This window comes from Etheostoma cragini, chromosome 3, assembly GCF_013103735.1.
Source record: "Etheostoma cragini isolate CJK2018 chromosome 3, CSU_Ecrag_1.0, whole genome shotgun sequence".
In the NCBI taxonomy this organism is placed as follows: Eukaryota; Metazoa; Chordata; class Actinopteri; order Perciformes; family Percidae; genus Etheostoma; species Etheostoma cragini.
Window position 1 is genome coordinate 28,238,576 of NC_048409.1, and position 22,910 is coordinate 28,261,485.

The following is a 22,910-nucleotide window of genomic DNA, read 5'->3' on the forward strand; positions in this document are numbered from 1 at the left end:
AGGTTTTTATCTGTAGAGGTTTTGCTGTGCAGGACTCCTTCAGGGTTCATTGTTCAGGAGGTTTTCATCTGTAGAGGTCTCCTCGGACCTGAAAGACAAAACGTCATCGGACCCAATCCATGTCATTAGAACCAGTGAGTCCATGTCATTAAAGACAAGATGGCCGTGCACATGTGCAGAGTTGTTTCAGGGAATTTTGCTTCTATCTTTTACTGTCATCGGTCATCTTAAATAATTTTATCTGTAGCTCAGCAGCTTTTTAATTCAGTCGTCTGACAATAGAAACAGAACAACATGTAAGTAAGTGCAACTTTATTGTGAATTTGGCTGCATTAAAACCGAGGGAGCAGGTTTTCAGCTGACCGTACAATAACATTCTGCAGACTGAATATAACATGTTGACTCATTTGTCTCCTGTCTCTCTCTGTTACCATGGTTGCCGGGACTCTTTGGTTGCAGAGGCAGGTAAGCGTCTTAACACATCTTAACACCTTCTGTTGATTCTTTACACAACAAATGTCTGTCAAAAAACACCTAAAGTCGGAAAGTTCACAATGACTAATGCTTTTTCAGACTGTTATGCCTCTAGTTTTAAGGCGTTAAGAGCTGATAATGCTATAATCTCAGATAAGTACAGTAAATGCAATGGGGTTGGAGGTCTGAGGTCAAACTAATCAAAATATACTGGTGGTAGAGGTGGATAACGTCACAAAATACAACTCTGAACAGAGAAATATCATGACCTTCCTGAAGGTTTTTAATGTAAAGTTAGAAGTAATAATAAGCCATTATTAGTATCAAATTCCACATTTAGGCTCATTAGTTCTGTGCAACTTATATTGGTTAAATAACTAAATTAGGAAATGGCCATAATGACAGCATTTCCCAATCTTTTTAGGATGGGGGGGGGGTGTTTCACCTCAGATTTCTGTCAGCAGATTTCTCTGATGGACGTCAGCGGGGAGCTGAACTATTACAGATAAAGTTCGTAGTATTAGCTGCTGAGTTGGGAAGGGGAGAAAAGTTAAAAATGTTCTTCTTAGTTAAGTTGCTCTTTAGGTGTGTTCATGCCGGCTGTCAGAAGTCACGTATACGTTTCCACTGTCTTCTTTTGGAAATGTAGTCACATCACTTATTCTTATATTTATGTCTGGTATGTTTTTACCATTTGTTTTATTGATAGTTTGTGATTCCAAATGTTTTTTGTTGTTTTGCACAGACCCCAAAAAAACTAGCAACCAGTGTGGATCCAACCAAAGAATATTTAACATTCATAAGAAGTATATTAAAATGTAGTACATGTTTATAGCACACTATAATGGCGTAAATGAAGTAATGTAGATTTCATTATTTCTAATTATAACTCATATAACATGGAATCTGCAATGCAAACAGATAATGAATGAAAAAACTGTCTTCATAATGGAAGTTGTAATTGTTGAGAACAACTCTACATTAATAAACACTTATGTATTTATACCCATGCACAGCTGCACTAAAGTGTTGTGTGTAAATGTTAATAAAGTGCTTATGAATTCTAAGTTTTATGCTCCATACCAAGCGCACCGTCTCCCTCCTCCGCCCCCCAGAGCACGGCCACGCTGACATCCCGTCCTTCTACACCTGCGACGAGGGTCTGTCGGCGCTGACGCAGGAGGGCCAGGCCACGCTGGAGAGGCTGGAGGGGATGTTGGCCCAGTCCGTGGCCCAGCAGTACCACATGGCCGGGGTCCGCACCGAAGAACCTAACGCCGAACTGGAAGGTTTGAGTCAAACACACACAGCAGCAGCCCGGTGATGGAGACACTGACAGTTAACAAGAACACCACATTAATAATAGACTAACATTAAAACTGATTTTAAGAAACCAAGAAAGGGGTAAAATCAACAATTTATTGATATTTCTATGAGGGAAAACATTGTTTTACATCAAGTAGCACAAATTTGCTGTGAAAGTGAAAAAGAAGATGGCTGATTTCACCAGGTCTTTGTTTGTGGGATGTTTGTTGTTGACAGACGGGATGGAGGTGGATGCCGCAGCGATGGAGGCCGGCCAGTTCGAGGACGCAGACGTTGAGCACTGGTAAAGAAATAAAAGATTTGACAAGTAGAAACAAAAGACATATTTGTGAAAATGTCTTTTGTAGATAGATTTGGATGATCTGATCGCGAGCAGTCTGGTTCATTCATATGTTATCTGACTCTTTCTGTAGAGGGAAGTCATCTCAGCAGCCAGTGTTGCATCATGGGACTTGGAGGAGAGGACAGCAGCACTTACATCAGCTCTTGCTTGTAATCGTCTCACTAGTCTTTTGAAGCTTCTTACATTTCCTCTTGTGTTGAATCAGAGCTCACATGTTGTATTGTGTCTTTGGTTTTCTGCTCACCTTCATCTTTACTAATGTCTTCAAGTCATATACATAAATAGTAAAGTACGCTGTATACAACCAGGACCGCTAATGTAGACTAATGAGATGCAGCCACGAAGACCCAGATCCTGTTGTCTGTAAAGGAGAGGAAAGAAAGAAAGAAAGCTGAGTTTGTTTTGTACCTAACAACCAATTTAATATCTGATTCTCTGCAAAGGAGAGTTACTGTCTTTGTATGAAATTGTCAATAAATGCATAATTTTTGTAAGGTATTATTTAGCTTGATTCATTCATTAAACGGAAGTTTGAAAACTCCACAAGACAAAACAAAGGGGTCGCTAACCTCCAAACACAAACTGAGACTCTTCTCTTTAGTGTCTTTAATCTCAGGTTTGTTTTCACGGTTTGTTCTGTAATCACAACAGTGAGCTGCAGTGCATCTGGATATTTTAACAATCACCTTCTGAATAGCTTGTTTAAAGGTGCCCTGCCACACGTATTTCATTAATTTGTGGTAATGTCTGAAGTTCTGCCATGGACTTTGTAAAATTGTTGCTGGTTTCCTTGGTTACCTTGTTTCAAGCTATGCCAGTGTGCTATAGGAAGACTGCCAGTTCTCATTAATATTCAAAGAGCTAAGCTGCTTGACTCTGATTGGCTAACAGCTAGCCAATGAGAGCCTGGCTATCAGCAACCTTTACGCAGCGCACCTGGGCGAGCTCGTGAATAGTAATGACGATAAAGACGATATTTGTTAATAGATCATGAAGAAAATTTTTATTTCAGAATTGTTATTAAAACCCCAAATAAGTCACGGATCATTTGACCCGAGGGATACGAGAGGGTCCCGAAAGTGAAGACAACACAAGAGTTAAGAGGACAAATCACACTTTCTCACCTAGAGGTGGCTATTTATGAAAAAACAGTAATTTAATCGCCTTTTCCAGTTTTCACAGAGAGAATACGAAGGCACTAGTTAAATCTGTGCAGATGTAACCAAGACGTGTGCTCGGCTCTGGAATGTCACATCAGGTAAAAACATTAATCATTAATCTGTTGAGCATTCTCTAACCTTGTTAAGAAGTGTTATACAAATAAAGTCATGTCATACTTAAGTTAGAACATCATCAGAATCTCATCTTACCATCGTAAATGTTGATTAATCGGTGAATAAGCTTGTGTGAATTATTCAATCACACAAAAAACTCGGCAACTTATTGTAAATTTGTAAACTTTTTTTTGCAGAATTTCACACCGACATGCTGTAATCTGCCTAAAAGTCATGCAAGTACCAGGCAAACCTTCGTTTTAGTTATAATGGTTTACTAGGGACAGATATTTGACATTTACAGTGTGCATTTGGAACAGTTGATGTTGGCTGAGGTGGTGATTCCCCCCAAAAAAAGGTTTTAGATTGAAGTGTTCAACCAACCACCTCGTAAACTCAAGAAAAATGGTCCATTAACGTCTGCATTCCTTCTTTAGGAGCTCTACCTTACAGAAAACTAGCTAGCGTCTAAGATGTGCTCTTCGGGTCTTTGAAAAAGTGCATATCAGTGCTGTTCTTCTTCTTCTAATACGTGGCGACTGAAACCAGCCGCTTGTTAACGGTGTGGTTAACAACATCCACACATATGCTCTGGGTTTGAATCCCCGCCAGGCCGGTAAGGCTCAGGCCGTCTTCTTGGTCTCCGGGGGGAGACGGAGAGACGATGAATTTCTCGACCGCAGCGAGCCGAGTTTATCAAACAGCAGCACCGAGATCATCATACCTGGAACGGCAAAGAGAGATGTTGAGAAAGCTGAAATCAATGTTTTTTGGAGACTTTCACGAGACCAGACAGATACAGTGATAACCTTTGGTGCCCTGTGGATACATAATCAAAAATAAGTTAAACTAGGGGTTTTAAAGGGGGGTCTGGGAACCCCCAGGGGTCCTTGAAGGAGTACCAGGGGGTCCCCGAAAAGGGAATCATTTATTATGACTATGATTACATCCTCAAGTAACACAGCCAGACCATATGTAAACAGAAATGAGTTTAAATGAGCATTCAGCCCCCCCAAACAAACCGGACTATTCCATGAAATGCTACAGCTCAGGTGTGGAAGCAACCTTAAACTCTTCTAGGGTTAAAGATTTGTCCTGAAACGTGAAGGTCAGTAAAGTTTCCCCCCCCCCCCCATCTTCATATTCTTGGACATGAGTTTTAAAAGTTAATTGCAGATCCCCCTGATATCAGCATGCATCCGTGGGTCTTACCCAGCAGCGGGCTCAGCCAGTAGACCAGAGAGTACTCCAGGAAGGAGTTCCCACTGCAGCGAAACTGTGTGGAGAAGGCCAACGCCGGGTTAAACACTGCTCCTGTCACGCTTCCACCTGGACACACACACACACACACACACACACACACACACACACACACACACACACACACACACACACACACACACACACACACGGAGGATTGAGTGCTACACACTGATTTTGTTTTATCACAATAGGAACACATCAGAAATGAGAACAACAAGGGAATTTCCCCAGTATGGACTTATAAAAGTATATCTCTTATGGAGTAGGCCTAGGAATAAAAGGTCACATGAAAAAGTCCTGATAGACTTAGTGGAACAGAAGAAAGGAGATCGGCTTAAATTAGCAGGTGCAATAGTGATCACGGACTAAAGAACAAAGCCTATCTTCCCTAAAATCTTAAGTTTGTTGTGTTTTATTACAATAATAAACTCAAGACACACAATTCTGCTGCATGCATATAGAGACCTGCTAAAGTGCTCATGAGCAAGACACTGAGACACAATAACCAAGACAAACCACCAACTAGAGAAGAGTCAGCGTCATATATGTACCTGCATAGACCACTGTTGCGATGACCGCAGCTACCGCGTGCACGCGGTATTTCTCCTCCACCGAGCGCGTGTGGGTTATAGCAGTCTGAACCGCAAAGGCGCATGCGAGCTCCACAGCTGCAGCCTCGGGCAGCGGAGCGTGAATGGGGCTCATGCACCGGTAATCGTTCAGCTTGTGTCGCACGTGCAGTCCCGACAACCCAATTCCCCAGATCACCGGCACCGCGGCTTTTGCAGCGGTGGCCGCAGCAAACTGGCACGCGATCCGCCGCAGGGCGCAACCGCGCGAGAGCCTCGTGCGGTAAGCTTGCTCAAGGGTACCGGAGGGGTTGCCGATGGCCCCGCTGAAGGTGAGCCCGTGGACCACGGACGCCAGGTACGTCAAAGTGAGCGCGAGTCGAGTCTCGATCCCGCCCACCTCGGACAGCAGCTTAAGCTCGTGCGTGCAGCAGCACAGCTGGAAGGTGGACACGAGCTCCACCGCGTACACCGAGAGCCCGGTGTCCGCGAGGGCCCAGGACAACAACCTGCGGGTCGCGTCGCTCAGCGCGACGATCCCGGCGAGCAAAGAGAGAGACACCGCCACGTCTGCAGTCATGTTCCCGGCGGATCTGCGCTCTCTTTCGGAGATAGTCTGAGCCTTCAGCCGCTGGGAGACCAGACCCTGATGTCTCCTCCTCTTCCCCGGACTCTGGACTCTCTCTAACGCTGGATCTCGCTTCCTCTGCCGGGGTGCTGCTGCTGCTTTATCCCGCAGGATGCGGGGTCCAAACGGGAACAAATAGGCTTCAGTCCCGGTAGCTCACACGGTGCAGATTGCGGAAGTGACTGACTCCGCAGTTTCTTTCGTTCTCTTCCACCAATTGCCTCTCTTCTTCTTCCACACCTCCTCCCTATAATGTACACATCTGACCCACACTCATCTACCTTCATTCTAACTCAGATTTCTTCTCTCTCTCTCTCTCTCTAAACTTGTCTCCCCCTCTCTCGTCTCATCCCTTTCTGCACGTTCTCTTCTTGAGTCTTGTTTTACATTTAACTCCTAATACCTGACGCAGATTTAACCCATTCAGAGCCCACGCCAGTTTTTATCCCACACCTTTTTCTTATATGTCGGGGGATTTGATGGGACAAAATACTAAATATCTAATATCTGTGGAGCAGCAAACAAGTCTGTCAGACAATGTTAAACTAGTCCGAGCTGAAACATGGACTGGAAATAAATAAAAACTAAGAAGTAGAAGTATTTTTGTATGTTAAGATGATTAAAAAGTGATGCATTACATGTATCTGCTTTCCTTTTTGTTCTTATCATTTCCCTCATTACATGAGAACCCAAATAAACACAAGAAGCATCCAGATTAACTCGTGTAGGCCTAATTAGAAAACTACAGAGATATGTTTAATGAAATCAGATATCACTACTGTAGGAAAACCATAAGGACTTGGTCCCAAGTTTTATCGGTTATTTATAACCTTTATTAACAAACCATGGATTATAGACTGAAATACACAGAGGTATAATAACAAGTACAACACTGACAACACTACAAAATACAAGAAATACAAATGCATTAAAGACATTTTAAATTCCTTTACATATAATTAAAAATAAATCACAATCATTTAATTTAAAACATCACACACACACACACACACACACACACACACACACACACACACACACACACACATAGGTGCTTAATTAATGCATCAATACCTTAACGCAGAGTACAGCTGAGGATGATGGGAAAGTAGGTCATGAACCAAAGTGCAAATTGACATTTTGAGCTGAAATGTCTGTGCATTTTATTCCCTTGGGCTTAAAACTTGAGTTCATGGAGCAAGATGGTAGATTTAGGTTTGAGAACGCTTTACTGGACTTATAGAAAAGAAAGAAAGCCAGTCACACATTTTAGAGAAGTAATCTATTTTCATATGTTGTTTTTTATGTGTTTTTTGGCTTTGTGTTCCAGTGTGAAGCAGCTCGGCCTACACTAGAGTCCCTGGAGTTCTTCACTCTCACCACTAGATGTGGGTGTCTACTTATTCTCCTCCTCATTTAGGACTGGACCTTCACAATGAACACTATCGTTATTATTGTTCTCTGAGTAAACGATGCAAAAACAACAATGCAACAGTTACATGTTAAATGCATTGAAAACAAATGCTTTTTACTGTGGTTAGCAAACGTAATGTGGTTTTGGGTTTGGTGGAGTGGAAATCCAAATTTAATCAGAATGCTTTTTAATTTGAGGAGTGCAGCGGGACAGAGAGGCCGAGTTGACTGGTTGTGTTTTGAGAAGGAACGAGCACATTTAGGAAGACTTTGTGGTGGTTAGAGTTTGCAAAATGCCATTCAGACAGGTGAGTACAACAACTAACTCGGTATTTTAGAAAAATAGCCCTGTTTTCAGCTTTGTGATGGTGCATTTTCCAGCTGATCGAAGAGGAATTTTAAAGACTTACATTTAAGAAGAATGTTTCTGTGTGTTTCTCGGAGTGTGTGATTGTGTTTCTCAGTGTGTGTGTTTCTGCATGTGTGTGTGTGTGTGTGTGTGTGTGTGTGTTTGTGTCTAATTACATCCTCCTCTTGTTCCTCATCACCCCCCACTGACTCTCTCTCTTTCTCTCTCTCTCTCTCTCTCTCTCTCTCTCTCAGGGATCAGTGGCTGTGAATGAGCAGCTTTCCGTCTCACCGTTAATACCAACAAGAAAGAGGGAGGGAGGGAAGAGGGGGAGGAAGTCATTTACTCCTTATACCTCAGTACACCTTGAGATGAAAGAGAGAGGAGAGAAGTAGCCAAGAAGTTGAGAGAGAGAAGGGAGAGTAAAAGGGAAAAAAGCCACTGGACATATACAGAAAAAGAGGAAAAGGTCTGAGGTAGGAGTAAAGGATAAGAATGAAGCTGTCACTCTTTCAACTGCAGCTCCTTCTGCAGTGGGATTAACAGGTTTCTCTTCTTCTCCTGAAGAAAGACCCTACTCTCTAGTTCTCTACTTCTGCTCTTCATCCCCCCATCCACCGAGGAAGACGTCTGCTGAAACCAAAACAGGGGGAAAGGAAGGACAGAAGTACGAGAGGGCAAGAAGAGTTCAGATCACACAAAGAGGTGAGGACAGTCCATCAGGAGACTCTTAGAAGCACGTTGGCTTTATGCATAATCTCATTAGTCTGTGTGTGTGTGTGTGTGTGTGTGTGTTTTGCACTGTGGGCCAGCTGACATGTTTTTCTTATTTCATTAAATAGTAGCTGTTGAATATAAGAAGTTTTTCTAGAAATGTGTCAATAATACAGGATTTATACAGACATAACCAGTACTGTACATTATATGCAACCTCTTAATTTGAAACTACTGTGCAGCAGTTTGGGTTCGACGCCTGGTCCCTCCTTTGGTACTCACAGAGCTTTTTATACTCTTATCTGGGTGTTTATACATTGTGACATCATTTTCTCACCTAGGTGCAGCCGAGGTCATGTCTACATTTATATTTCAACAGAATCTGCTGATGTGAACAAATTTGGCAACATCAACTTATCAAGGCTGAATTCATTTATTTTGTCCTGTTAAGGGGAATCAAAACAAGTTTAACCCTCATGTTGTCTTCGGGTCAAATTGACCCCTTTTCCTATATCAATGTTCTTTTTAATTACCCAAAATAACATGATTGATTCCACACAACGCTCTTTAGCCAGTACAAATCTCTACTTTCATTCATTTTGGGGCGTCTTATTTTTATAGCATTTAAAAAAAATGGAAGTGTTTTTGAAATAGTATTGAGTAAAAGTTGACATATTCCAGTCTGTGATTATCATCAACATCCATTCCTTTAACTTTAGTCTAAATAATTCCCAATTTCTGCTTTACTAACTCACACATAAGGTATAATTTCCTACAAATTAGGTTTATTAACCATAAATTCCAAAAATAACTGTAAAACTAAAATTATAAGTCAGTGTTACGTAGTGTTGAAAACATCAAAAAAGTGACAAACATTGGAAAAAAAGCCTCAAAAGTGTTGAAAAAAGTTTAAAAAGCGTAAGAAAAAGTTTAAAACATTGATTAAAAAGCTTCAAAATTTTTGATTTTTGCCTCCTGCTCCTGGTTGCACATGGTTTGACACGGTGATGCTTCTCTATCGATAGTAGCATGCTGTTGCCTAGCATCTGTAAGAAGTCTCACTAATCACTTCAGAGGTATAGTCACAAGGACAATATTTTTGGATTTTAAAGTATTTATTTCTCAATAGAGGTAACTAAATATAAGAGGTAAAATGACAAACAAATCAGATGCATACAGCAATATGATGTCCTGAAGCGTTTACGCCCTTTTGACTGATTTTCATCGACTCAAGCAACCAACGTACATGTCGCACTGCCCTCATTCCACAAACTCATAAAAAACAGCATCATTGCACAGTAGAAGCACTCTTCATTTAGGTCGCCCCAGAAACCTAATAATCAATTGCCTTTGGGTTCGATATTAGTCCACAGCCGTCCCATTAGAGGGTTTTAGAGGGTTTTACTCTGCTCCGCTGCCTCCACCAGTGGGGGGTTAGTGGTGTGTGGAGAAAGGGCGGGAGTTAGATTTAGGTTCACCGATTGCAACGTGCATGGAACACTTTGCTCAGGCTGATGAACTAATGTGTCTGTATAATGTGGAGTGCATTGGCACTCTCAGATTAAATACATCTGAGAGTTAACAGGATGCTTTAACAAAACTTTCACACCCGCTTAAAGCAGCAACTGGCCTGGTGTGGAGGTACTGAAAGCAAGGAGCGAGGGTTTAACCTTCTCAATATTGATCATTTTTTACTTCTTACTCCACTATTTTTGTCACTGTTGATGGGTACGAATGAGTGGAACTCCATGAATGAAATTGTGTGCCATTGTTCCCATCGTCAAAGTGGATAGAAGCAATGTTTATACCAAATAATGTATGAAATAACAATGAACCTACAGAGAATTATCACCGTAATCTGCAAAACAAAACAAAAACAGAACTGTCACCTACTGCATCACCTGTGTTAAAGGAAGTGAAGTGACTTACAGTTTAAAAAATAATTCAACATGCATTTTTCTTTTAGCACAATCACACTCACAATCAGCAGAACACCTTAAACCGTAGACAAAAACTAAACACTAATTTACAAACAAAACATATTATGTTACTCTATGAAACACACACGTTTCAGACGACCTCATTGCTGTTACACATTGCTGTTGTGTGAATGAAGTACACTGAGAAAGTGAAAATATACAATAAGTTTGCCAAACCCTACACAAGACCAATGCTGCAGACTGAGGAAAATATGATTTATTTCTCTCTTTACCCAAATCAGTTAACCTGTCAACATGGAGAATCCCAACAAAACACGTCCCAGTTTTCATGCTACAGTACAGTCTGCAAACAACAGACAAACATAAAACACATTTCACCTTATTTTTTACAAGCAAGTCATTGAGAAACAGGTTTGTATTTACAATGGCGGCCTGACAGGTGACCAAGCCTCTTAGGGCGAGGGAAGGAGGGACTCTTCTTTCTCTGTACCTGCCTTTCTTATGTTCAAACGCGTCTTTTGCTAATGTGTCTTGCAAGTACAAAATCTGATACACACACACACACACACACACACACACACACACACACACACACACACAGACACACACACAAAGGACATGGCTGCGAACAACCTTTATCCTAGAACTCTGCTGGGGTAATTAGATGCTGAAATATTAATAGGGAGTGTGTCTGTGTGTCTGTGTTTTTTTGTGTGTGTTTGTGTGTGTGTATGCAGGTGTGTGTTTATGTGTGTGTGTGTGTGTGTGTGTGTGTGTGTGTGTGTGTGTGTGTGTGTGTGTGTGTGTGTGTATGTGTGCGCAGGAGAGAGAGGCTTGTATTCATGTGCTTTGCATTACATTTTTATTTTTGCTGGGCTGCTTGAACACGTGTCTCCACGACTCTTCTGAAAACCAAGATGATAAACAGTATTTTAAAGAAGAATCCCATAGATTTTCTTGTTGGCATGTGATGTTAATACAGCAAAAACCAAACATAGTCTTTTCTGCTCAAAAGGATCTTCTATCTACAGTATGTCTCTGCTGTTTCTGCTTGGGATTTGAATATTTAATTCAGCTCCCCTTCTTTAACCGTGACCATAAACAAGACTCTGAGTTCTCTGTCAACAACCGTATCAAGTATAGCCAAACACGGGCTGACCTTAGCCCCAGTCTGTGCCTATCACACATACAGTAGCTGCTGGTAATGCAGATAAATAACATCTTACATGCTTGAGCTGTATTCCTCTTCAGCAGCAGTGAACACAACACACATGGCTATTAAATACTATATTTATAGCTTAACCAGATATTCAGTAATTATATGTAATTACAGTAATAATTCAGTAACTAGCAATTATATTATGCAGTTAACTGCAATTCCCAGCAAGGCTATGCTGACACCCACCAATACTCTTTTTAATTTTTAAATTTTTGTCTTTGCAAAAAGGTATTTAAAACTTGTTCTGGGTCTGTATTTATCAAGCCTCAGAGAATTACTCACAGGAACACTGCTAAGAATTGACTTACCCCTTGTATGGTTTTCAGGTCAAATTGACCCATTTCAAATTTTTTACAAGAAGAAAAATGGTACAAGTTACATTTTTTTCTACCTGAAAATCAATGGCCTTACCTTGTTTTCTGTGATAAACATGTATTTCTGACTTAATTCAGAACATTATTCTGGATATGACCACTCATGTTGTTTCCATAGCGGATTTTTAACATGAATTATAACCTTATGACCAAAAACAAACCCCACTTCCATTTTTAATTGTTTGCTGGTAGAGACTGATTGCATTCCCCAAACATGTACAGTATGTTATCTCAATTGTTTAAAATATCTGTTAACAGATTATGAAATAAATCTTTATTTCAGAATTGTTTTTAAAACCCCAAATAAGTTACGGGTCAATTTGACCCAAGGGACACGAGAGGGTCCCAAAAGTGAAGACAAAACAAGGGTTAAGAGGCAAAACGGTTAAAAGTTATCAAGCATCTCAATCTTAATTTAAGTGAAGTGAAGGACTAAATCTCAAGTGTCAGTCTTAGAGATGATTCATGACACTTTGCTGTGCCACAAATGGGATTTTGGATGACAACACAGGCCTGGACCAATCACTCACAGAGTAACTTATTTAAGAGTGTTCTCGGATCACTTCACATTGAAGTGTGAAATTCCTAAGAGGAGATACAATCAACCCACATTTAACAATAAAGAAGTTTCAAGAGAATACCCGTGCCTCGGGCGCATGGTCAAAAAGGGTTCTACTTCATTAATCCATTAATTCATAGGTGTGTTTTGGGCGTACCATGCAGTTAACCAATCAGAGCGTCATCTCCCATTCTCTTTAAAAGCCAGGTTTGTTTGTACCTTGGTGCATTGCTATTATGATGGAGGATTTTCACGGTAATAGTTTTATTTGTAATCTTTTGCATGTTTTTGTGCTGCCGTGTGTATGTGTGTGTGTGTGTGTGTGTGTGTGTGTGTGTGTGTGTGTGTGTGTGTGTAAAAAGCATATAGTGTGCGTACACTGAGCACGAGCCTATGTGCACATTTTACATAATAACAATGAAATGCTGCAGTATTGACTTTAGACAGGTTTCTGTTGGTCAATGGTGCGATCACTTTCTGCTGCCTCAAGATAGGAATACGCCAAGAATTCACCTGAACACACCTCCCTGTAAGACCTGCACACCCATGGGCGTAAAGATGGGCGCGGGAGCATTTGCTATTTTAAACAACGTGGGCGCGGGATTGGATATTAACAACTGCGCCGGTCTAAAAATAGCAAGATAGGGTCCTTAGTGATTCTAAACTAATGGTTGTTCAGTTATGGGAGAAGGTTTTGGTGTCAATGCCTAAGAGTCAATGAAGTGTTTTTTCTACTTTTACTAGGAATATTTGAAGCTTTAGTGCCTGACTTTTAGATATTAATGAATGTCCGTTACATTCAAGTCAAAGTCAAAGTCAAAGTCAAAGTCTGCTTTATTGTCAATTTCTTCACATGTCAAAAACATACAGCCATCACCAAAATGAGTTGCTACAAAGCTAATTAAGACTATTAGCTTCACACAACTCTCTCTGGATTTCTCAGTATGACTTTGTTCAGAAGATTGTGTCGCCCAGCGACTTTTGAGTGCAGAAACTCCAGTAAATATAATTACCACTGATAAGTCCATCATGTTTTTTCAATCCTCCATGTCCTCCTTGGCTACTAGCAACTGTACCCTGTCTTATCTGATTGTGGAGCGAGTCTAACTCTGCATTGCATTGTAAAATGGACAAGAACACTGGGTAATGTACACATGCACCAGCATGTGTGGATGTGCCCACAAGCAAAATATATCATCAATACATTTCAATTAAAACAGAGAAAATTAAGCCTGGGAAAATAAAAAAACTGTAAAATAATTATTGCAACGTTTTTTTTTTTAATTGCTCTTCTTTCAGAAACAATAAAATATTAACAAAAATGTCAACGCTCAGTGAACAAATGTTGGTTTTAAAGAAAACTGTTCCAAAAGCTATTCTGAACTTCCAGTCCTAATGTAAATACACAATCACACAGTTGGCTATGTATAAAACTGTGTCAACAGGTCAACATCCCACAAACATAGGATGGAAACATACAAATCACCATATGTACGCAACAGGCTTTGTAGTGAGCCTATTATTCACAAATATACAGAAAAGAAATAACTGTGATATTTTAGAGTGGGTTTAATGTTAATGACTATACTGAATGTTGCTTTCATTGGTTCAACATGTAAGCATGGTTTAAAAAAAAAAAGTCTGAGAGTTTGAAGTTTGTTGCTTTTCTAATGCCTCTTAGTGTGAATTACAACACATTGTTTTCCACAACCTGCACAGCTGTGTTTTGTGAGTCAGTTGATTCACTCATATTCATATTGATTAATGCAACAAGTCAAATAGCAGGTGTGTACCTGAGGGTGTTGATGCTGTTTGTTTCTATAAATGGTAAATACGGAAAATATATAAAATAGGAACTTACAAAAAGCAGGTTGAGAGAAACCAAGTACACCCAAAAAAATAATTTGCATAATTTCGTTACAAATTACATTTCACACGCACTGAACTCTTAATACATTGCATAACATCACAGATGAAATGTGATAGTGTAAGGAGAGGATCTAAAGGAGGACTTTACCTTAAACTCTGACTCTGTTTTGCATCTCAGGTGTAAAGCCCGAACAAAACGTCTAATGAGGTCGAGGTGTCACGGCTGGCATGTGTCAAAAAGTCAAAAGCTCAAACTAAAGCTTCATTAAAGGAGGTTGAATAATTTACTAGAGCAAACACACACACACACACACGTACACACACCCACACAAACATACACACACACACACACACACACACACACACACACACACACACACACACACACACACACACACACACACACACACTCTCCGATGATGTGTGATCAGCAGCAAAACATTTGTATTGCTAGTTTGAAGGATTATTTTTCATAACTGGTGAATTTGGAAGAAGAAAAGGGATCATTACGTCTGGAGATTTTACCTTGGATAAAAACCATGATGACTAACTGTTTGTTGTTCATGAGGAATTCTGTTTAAAAAAGCGAAGCATTTTCTTTTCAACATAGCAGCAGAGTTTCTGAAGATCCTCTTTCTCTGTTTGTGCCAGTTTTTTGTCATCTTGTTTTTTCTTACCACCAAGCCAAGGATTTATTTTGTATTGGAAGTCTATTTTTGAGATGTCTCTGTGGATTCTTTGAACTAGCTCGTTCAAACCTGTTGTCACCTGGTGTGCTAAATAATATCAACCAATCAACACATTCAAACATGAAGGAAGCATTCACATTTTAGCTTTCTGCCGTCCAGTTTATACTCAGAATGGTAAAAGGATCTTAATCTTGTGGTAAAAATGACAATGAAAATGAACAGGAGCCGATCTGATTGGTCTCTGGAGGGCCGGAGGGTAAACGAACGCCGTCTCAGCTACAGATGCACCCTCACCCAGGTAAACGCAGTAGTCAGAGGACAGGGTACTTCTGAACACCAATGACTTTCAATGTTACAGTTTTGTCAAAGAATTTACCTGATTTTAATTTGAAAAACTTGGTTTATAAGCACAAAGTACTGCTAGATTTATAATAGGCTCGTAGTTGACACCATACTAATAGTAATTGTGTATTTAAAGTCCTCACATCCCCTCATGCCATAAAAGCCTGTTTTATATTTGTCTTGCATTACAGTGTCGACATTCGACAATAAGAGCACTCTGAAGCTTTGGCTTGTTTGTTGAGTTAAAAACACTCCATCTAAAGGCCCTGACACACAAATCCGATAATCTAGACAGTCTGGCAAGTGGACTCAAATCTGTATGATGTGTTCTGTGCCGATATCCGTCGGGGGGGCCGTCGGCTTTCATTTTGGCCGACCTGACATGCTCTGTTGGAAGGCGGGCACTGCCGGCAGTCGGACTCAAATGACCAATCTGATTGGTTGAGAGCTAGCCCAGGAAATGACGAGCGGGATGAGCGTGATTAGACTCTCTAAAAATCTGACAAATATCTTTTAAACTGACCTTTGTCGATCTGACAGATTCAGCAACTGCACGGCCTATTTCTCGCTTAAAATGTTTTCAGTAACATGTTTTGGTTAATTATTATAATCACTTTGAATTTTCGGGGGGAAACCAGACCCACGTGACGTCTTCATGGCAGTCGGCATTGCTTCGGCGGGGTAGTCGAGGAGGAAATCAGTCCCATTGCCAATGGTCAGCCGTCGGGTTAGTGTGTCAGTGCCGTTAAATTCAGGCTGCTCCAAAAACACAGCTATTAGGACGGTGTGGTTTTTTTGGACTGCGGTTAGTTTCAGCTTTAACTCAAAGCAACAAACCCATTTACAAGATTACATTAGAAAAAAAAATCAATAGAAATAAATTACTTCTTCACCAGCCACAAGAAATCTTCAGTAAGGCATTCTGCATTAAAATATATAATTAAATAATTATAATTGCTTTTTGTTGTTGTTGTTGTGCTACCTGATACTGATACTGAAAGTAACATTTTTAAATAGTTCAGATATTTCATACAAAGCCTGTTTGTTTGTTGTTTATTTTCTTTGTTTAGTGGCTGTTTTCTGTCTCTGCCCATTTGGTTAAATTCCATTGCAAGAATGAGCATGAGAGCTGCTATTCATTTATTCAGCAGCTCTCTCTCTCGTTTACTGGACAACCACAATGGGAAGAGGACAAGGGTGTGTGTGTGTGTGTGTGTGTGTGTGTGGGGGGGGGGGGGTGACCCACTGACTGTTATACAAACAGGCTTTTAGTTAGGTAAGGGTTTTTGGGTCTGATTTTAGGTATCTATGTTTTTCCCATGTGTTCTTATGGTTTTTATTTATTGTATTCCTTTAGTTGTAAAGCACTTTTTAGGTTTTTATCTGTGAAAGGTTCTTCATAAATAAACGTTACTTACGGATCCATAGACAAACACAGTTGCTTCCGCCACTTGATCGTTCTGTTGGCTATTTCCACAGGAGATTAACCAAGTTGCTTTATTAAAATACTGTCCTTAAGTACCATTCCGAGGTATTTGTACTTTTCTTGTACACTGTATGCCTGCTTGTGTAACTGAAGAGCACTCCGTGTTTTCTGAGTGGTGATAAAAACACCAGCAGAGGGCAGACCCGTACCTGAAGAAGACCTCCCACCTGCAGACAGATGCTGTGTAGTCTGCAGTGAACACTTCCAGACCCTGGAGGAAGCTTATGAAGCTTGTCGTAAACCTAGTACACATTGAGGATAACAAGATACTACACTGCTGCAGTTAGCGAGACTTTAGACTGAGCTGAAATAACCGAATTTTAGGAATAACATGAGCCTTTGTCCTACTTATCTGCTACTTCATACTTGTACTCCACTAAGTTTATTTGACCCAGATATCTGTTTACTTTGAAGATTCACATTTGACAGACAAAACACATCTGCCTTTAAAATAAGTTTTATTTTAACTACACAGCAGTGTATGAAGAACTATCAGTAGTAGCAGCATTTATAAAAGCGTCTTTTCCAAAAATAATATGATGAACAAATCTAAGAAAAACTCATACTTGTATATCAAAGACTTTCGTAATTAATTTTGGAAGCTTGAACCTTGAAATTTGCTTTGGATCATTACATCAGTCTTGTAAAACGTTAACAAAATATATTTTTGTCACCATATAATTTCACTGTCAGTGGATAAATTACGATATAAAATGAACACTGAGTCCTTTTTATTATGAATATCAATAAGCAATACAAATCTACCAATAACAGGATATACAGTTCAGTGTTTGCTTCTTTTTATGTCACCACCGCCCTGTTTTAATGCTTTAAGTACATTTTGCTGATATTACTTTTGTGTTTTTACTTGAGTACGATTTTGAATGCAGGCCTTGAGATTAAGTGCCATTTTATTGTAGTAGCTGCTTCTTTTACTGGAGTAAAGGATCGGAATACTTCTTCCACCACTGATTTATTATTGAAGAAATAATAATAATACTTGCTGTGTCTACATCTTTTGCAGCCTTTGTGGAGGCAGAATAGAGACCAAATGTTGATGTTTATTGTCCACTGAAGCAGAAAGGAGAGTCTGTGTTTTTATGGGCAAGTTTATTCAGTGACAAATGCCAACACAATTACCTTGTCACTGTATCTCACCCGGTGACCTTTGACTTATCAATCTAAATGCAAATGAAGACTTTATCAATCATATGGCTTCTTAATGCTGTCGTGTGCCCCCACCACCCTCCCTAATTGTCAAGATATCTAAAGTCGTACATCATCGGGACAGTGCCCTTTGTTTATTATTTGTTGTTGTAAAGGTTCATTCATAGAGTTTCTCATGCAATTGACTTCCGATCTAGCAAATTATCATTTTGTGAAGCATTTTTGACTTTAAATTGGTGGACAAACAACAAGGATTCTCACACTCATAATCACAAACATCTAAAACAAGAGATGAACATGTCTGCTCGCCCTTTGCTCTTTGTTTTGTCCTTTTACAGACAGATTCAATATGGTCTTTCTAGGATAGCAGACATGGTTTATCATCCACCCTCAAAGTATTTGTATGAAAACACCTGCTTGATTTTCTAATCATGGACAACAATATAACTATGAGAGTTAGATGTTAACCAAATTCAATTTCTTCCGTTTTCTTTGTCAAGATCGTTATGATCCCTCTACTTGACCACGTTGTTTACACAACGTTGGTGCAGCTCAGGGTTTCCAGAGTTATTTAACATAAATATGGATCATCAGAATACTTTAGAATTAATTGATTTAGCGTTGCTTGTCATGGCAGGTGAAATGATTTTGTTCACCCTTTTTTAAACTGGTTTTGTGGAGATGTTAACTCTTGTATTTGAAGACTCTTCTCTTTCATTTTTTTTTTTTTTTGGACTTGTATGCCTTTATGCGTAATAATGGATGTATAACGAGAACTTAGAGAGAGAGATGGCAAGTGCCTCCATCAAATGTTGCCAGCCAGAACCGAACCAGGAACGTCATGGTTTATGGACTGCGTTTTAACCCCTAAACCACGTTTTCTATCTGTCCTCTGTGTGGTTATCTTTCCACACAGGAGTGACATTAGCAGGCGTAAGTCAATACCTGGCTCATGTCTGGCCTGAATTATTTACCTGAAGAAAGAGATGATGAGAACACACACTCATCCACCGCAGGCAGCGTTGACATTACATCACTGCTGCCCTGCTAACACCACACCGACACTGTGGCTTTACTCACTCACGTTTGTCCAAAGCAAGGTCTGTGTAAGATGATGACAGTAGTAACTGACTAAGAACGATGCCGTAATTGTTTACATCTCACGCTATCAAATTAATCTATTTCCTGTGAACATGATTCATCTGCGCGTTGATACGGATGGTTGGTGTAGGTTGGTAGAAGAAAATAGTTCTTACGTGAAACTGCCCAGACCGTCCACATTAAAAAACAGACTCGAAACCTTTTTTTATTTTCTCAGGCATTGGTATTATTACAGTTAGTGTGTTTTTGTGTGTGTTTGTGTGTGTGAGTGTGGTGGTACTATGTTGCACATGTTTTTGTTTCTTTTTGTTGATTGTCGTGTTGTGTTAATGATTTTATTGTATTGTTATTTCTATCCATTCAACGTTTGAATGTGCTGTTTTTATTGTATAGCACGTTGACTTTACTTCTAACGAAAGGTGCTATACAAGTAAAATTGACATTGACATTGACCTTGACATTGAAACAACCAGGTCTGTGGATAATCATGAGTAACCGGGTCATGATTTTTTAATAAGAGACATTGTTGTTGAGTTTTTTAAATTATTTGTTTTGGCGCTTGGAGCACCACAAGCACCACAAGCCATCTAGTTCCATTATATTGAAAAAAATATCTTATAGCTGATAGCTCCAACACTACTTACATTACTTGATTAAAAATCCTCTAAACGCCTGTGAGTTAAAACAACTCTCTGTCGATGTGAGACTGATGGTTGTGATGAAGACTGACTGTGTCACTGACTTGTAAATACATTTTAGTTTTGTTTGTAGTTCTGTAATTGACTTCTTTATCATTGGAAAAGCACTTTGACTTCATTCCCCATAAGCTGATCAGTGTGATGTGCTGTGTGGAGGACATAGACAGAGGCAGAGAAGAAAACATATGAGAGGACACTCAAAAGACAGACACCACCAGATCCTCCTGTGTTAAATAATTCAACTCATGGTTTCTGATAGTTTGGCGTTGACTCTGCTACTGTGTGTGTGTGTGTGTGTGTGTGTGTGTGTGTGGTGGTGTAATGTTCAGGGGGCTCAGTTTGCCAGACAGAGTATTTACTTAATTAAACTGACGTAACACTCTCATGCTACACACAGAGTACAGAACCAAACAAAACTAAAGCTAAATGCTAACAGCAGCATGCTAACAGCAATGTGAGCATGTTGATGCTGAGCAAATACCAAATTTCACAGCAATCAATCCAACATCAAAAAAACAAAAAATTTCAATCTGCTCGTGAAAAGTCACCATCATCCTCTGGGATTGTCACTCTGTACAAAATGCATGATAGTCTATCTAAAGAGTTGTTATTATGTTTAAATCCGGACCAAAGTAATAGACCTACCAAATGACTGACGTACACTGGATGGTACTGTGTTCACACAATGAGAAAGCAGCTCATCACCAGACATTTTATACGTTACTCTTCTTGCATTACTTTCAGAATCAAGATTACAAATTATCAACCCATGGGAAAATTGGCTTGGACATGAACACCATATAACAATACATACACAGACATGAAGTTATTCATATATGAGCCTCTTATATCACACCCTTCATATGACCTATGTGGGATGCAGGAGTGTTTGTACCATGGGAGGGGTCTGCAATAATTTCCCTTGCTTATGTTCTTCTCAAAGAGCGTTTGTAAGGAGGGATGTTCCTTAACATAACCACTTTCATTGCTGTGTGGACCACCATTGGTCATAAGGGTTGGGAAGTCAGCACAGTACCCTTACACGAAAATACAGCATTTTTTTTGTTTGAGTGCTCAAATCAAAAACACAATTACCGGGCAAGAGCCTCTGTGTGAGTTGACTCAGACGTAGAGTGATGTTCGGGGTGAATATTTAGGTCAACAGAGCTTAAAAGTTGGACATGGGTGACGGTTTTTAATTTCCTGTTTCCCACCAACTGGCTTGATTTGAGCTAAATTATGTTAACATTATTGCCATTAACAATTGTTTTGGAAACTTAGCCTCAGTGAGCTATACTAAATCCCAATGATTCTTTAAAAAAAACTTCCAGGTAGAAAACACCTGTGTCGCCTACACACAGTGCATTTAACATTACTGAGGAAACGGGGACCAGGAACAACTGGACATACTGTCATCTCATTCATTTAAACGCATGTTTGATGCTTTCATATTTCAACACTTTCACTAATGTTAGCTTGGATGTTTAATCTACTTGTTGGGCCACAGACTAAAGAAAATAACACCACATATACCAAATACCTTAAATATAAAATACCTTAAATATAAAAGATAAGCTAAAACATTATTGTTCCTTCCTTACTTAGTTACGGTCATGACTTATTAAGGGAACACAAGTTTTATCCTGCAACATGCAGAATTTACATGCACTGCCTGTAGTGTATTTATCTACTCAGAAATCCAACACCATATGGCACACACCTGAGGAGGAAGTGACATCTTGTTGCCATGGGGAACGGGGGAGGTTGTGGGAAGGCTGGGTTAACAAAGTGTGAGTGTGATAGAGAGAGAGGAAGAGAGAGAGCAGGTGGATTGTCCCAAAATGTTCCTGCAGTGAATACTTCAAAGTGACCTGAAATTTAGCAGAAGGATGGATTTTATTAGAAATTGATGTCCTCAAAGTGGACAAGAGACGGGGCTGGAGGTCCTAAACCAGGATGTTTGACCCTGTTACACTATGAGGTGTTTCTCTTTGGACCTGTTTTTCTTCACATACATTTTTTGGCACCCCTTAAAGAAACAGAGGTGGCCGTGATCTGCTGGAATTGAACTGAATTGAACTGAATTGAACCTCAAATCCAGATTAATTTTGAACATTTCAGTGTTTTTATGACAGCTACGTGTGTTGTCCTGTGGACCTTACCCATGTCTTAGTTTGATAGTTTACGTTGGTATTTGGAAATTGGCTGCCCGTCTGTAAGGAAGACATTTTACAAACATCAGATCAATTAACACACCTTTCACACCTGCACTTGTTATTAGTTTGAACTGTGTATGTGAAGATGTACAAGCATCGGGAATATGTGGAACTTTATGAGAAGGATCTGGCCAAATGGGCACTGCTACGCAACGTCAACACAGTGGTGAAACAGAGCACACTGCTGCCGGTACGCATCTCTGTGTGTGTCTGTGTGTGTCTGTGTGTGTGTGTGTGTGTGTGTGTTAAGTTTCATGAGTCATAATTGTATGTCTTTATTTTGGGATCAGGGTTCCGTAAGACAGGTGCTTAAATTCCTTGTTTCATGCATCAAATATGAATTATTTGTGCATTTGTGTGTGTGTGTGTGTATGTGTTTGTGTGTGTGTGTTTGTGTGTGTGTTTGTGTGTGTGTGTGTGTCATATGCTGTCTCATCTAACATTTCGTGACAGCAAAAATAATGATGCATGAATCACAAGAATGTGGTTGTCTGTTTTGACTCTGTTCGGCGTTATGAATCATAATTATATACCTGAAAACGTTGTTTAAGTTTTAAAAGTGTGTGTGTATGAATGTGTGTGCCTGTGTCTGTCTGTCTGTCTGTCTGTCTTTCTGTCTTTCTGTCTGTCTGTCTTTCTGTCTTTCTGTCTGTCTTTCTGTCTGTCTGTCTGTCTGTCTGTCTTTCTGTCTGTCTGTCTGTCTGTCTGTCTGTCTTTCTGTCTGTCTGTCTGTCTGTCTGTCTGTCTGTCTGTCTGTCTGTCTGTCTTTCTGTCTGTCTGTCTGTCTGTCTGTCTGTCTGTGTTGTTGCATGTTAAAATCCGTGGCACAAAGGCAACAGATTAGTAGCTAACAGTGCTTTAAAGACAGGGTTGTTAATGTTGACAGCTAGCATTATT

At 39.9% G+C, this 22,910-nt stretch overlaps 3 protein-coding genes across 3 annotated transcripts in view; 2 read left to right on the forward strand and 1 right to left on the reverse strand.

Annotated features, from left to right (window-relative positions):
* Nucleotides 1-2,638, forward strand: part of clns1a (chloride channel, nucleotide-sensitive, 1A) — a 6,116-nt gene extending 3,478 nt beyond the window's left edge. Inside the window, exons 3-5 of the mRNA XM_034866768.1 lie at nucleotides 1,590-1,763; nucleotides 2,017-2,083; nucleotides 2,214-2,638. Of these exons, the coding sequence (XP_034722659.1) occupies nucleotides 1,590-1,763; nucleotides 2,017-2,083; nucleotide 2,214 (242 nt within the window). The 3' untranslated portion in view covers nucleotides 2,215-2,638. The remainder of the gene's footprint in view (nucleotides 1-1,589; nucleotides 1,764-2,016; nucleotides 2,084-2,213) is intronic.
* Nucleotides 2,639-3,878: 1,240 nt separating this feature from the next.
* aqp11 (aquaporin 11) lies at nucleotides 3,879-6,142 on the reverse strand. Its single transcript, XM_034866767.1, has 3 exons — nucleotides 5,232-6,142; nucleotides 4,630-4,746; nucleotides 3,879-4,141 (listed from the first exon to the last, which is right to left on the reverse strand). The coding sequence occupies exons 1-3, from the start codon at nucleotides 5,827-5,829 to the stop codon at nucleotides 4,041-4,043; spliced, it is 816 nt and encodes a 271-aa protein (XP_034722658.1). The 5' UTR covers nucleotides 5,830-6,142; the 3' UTR covers nucleotides 3,879-4,040.
* Nucleotides 6,143-14,741: 8,599 nt separating this feature from the next.
* Nucleotides 14,742-22,910, forward strand: part of myo7aa (myosin VIIAa) — a 57,704-nt gene continuing 49,535 nt past the window's right edge. Inside the window, exon 1 of the mRNA XM_034867803.1 lies at nucleotides 14,742-15,301. Within this exon, the coding sequence (XP_034723694.1) occupies nucleotides 15,206-15,301 (96 nt within the window). The 5' untranslated portion in view covers nucleotides 14,742-15,205. The remainder of the gene's footprint in view (nucleotides 15,302-22,910) is intronic.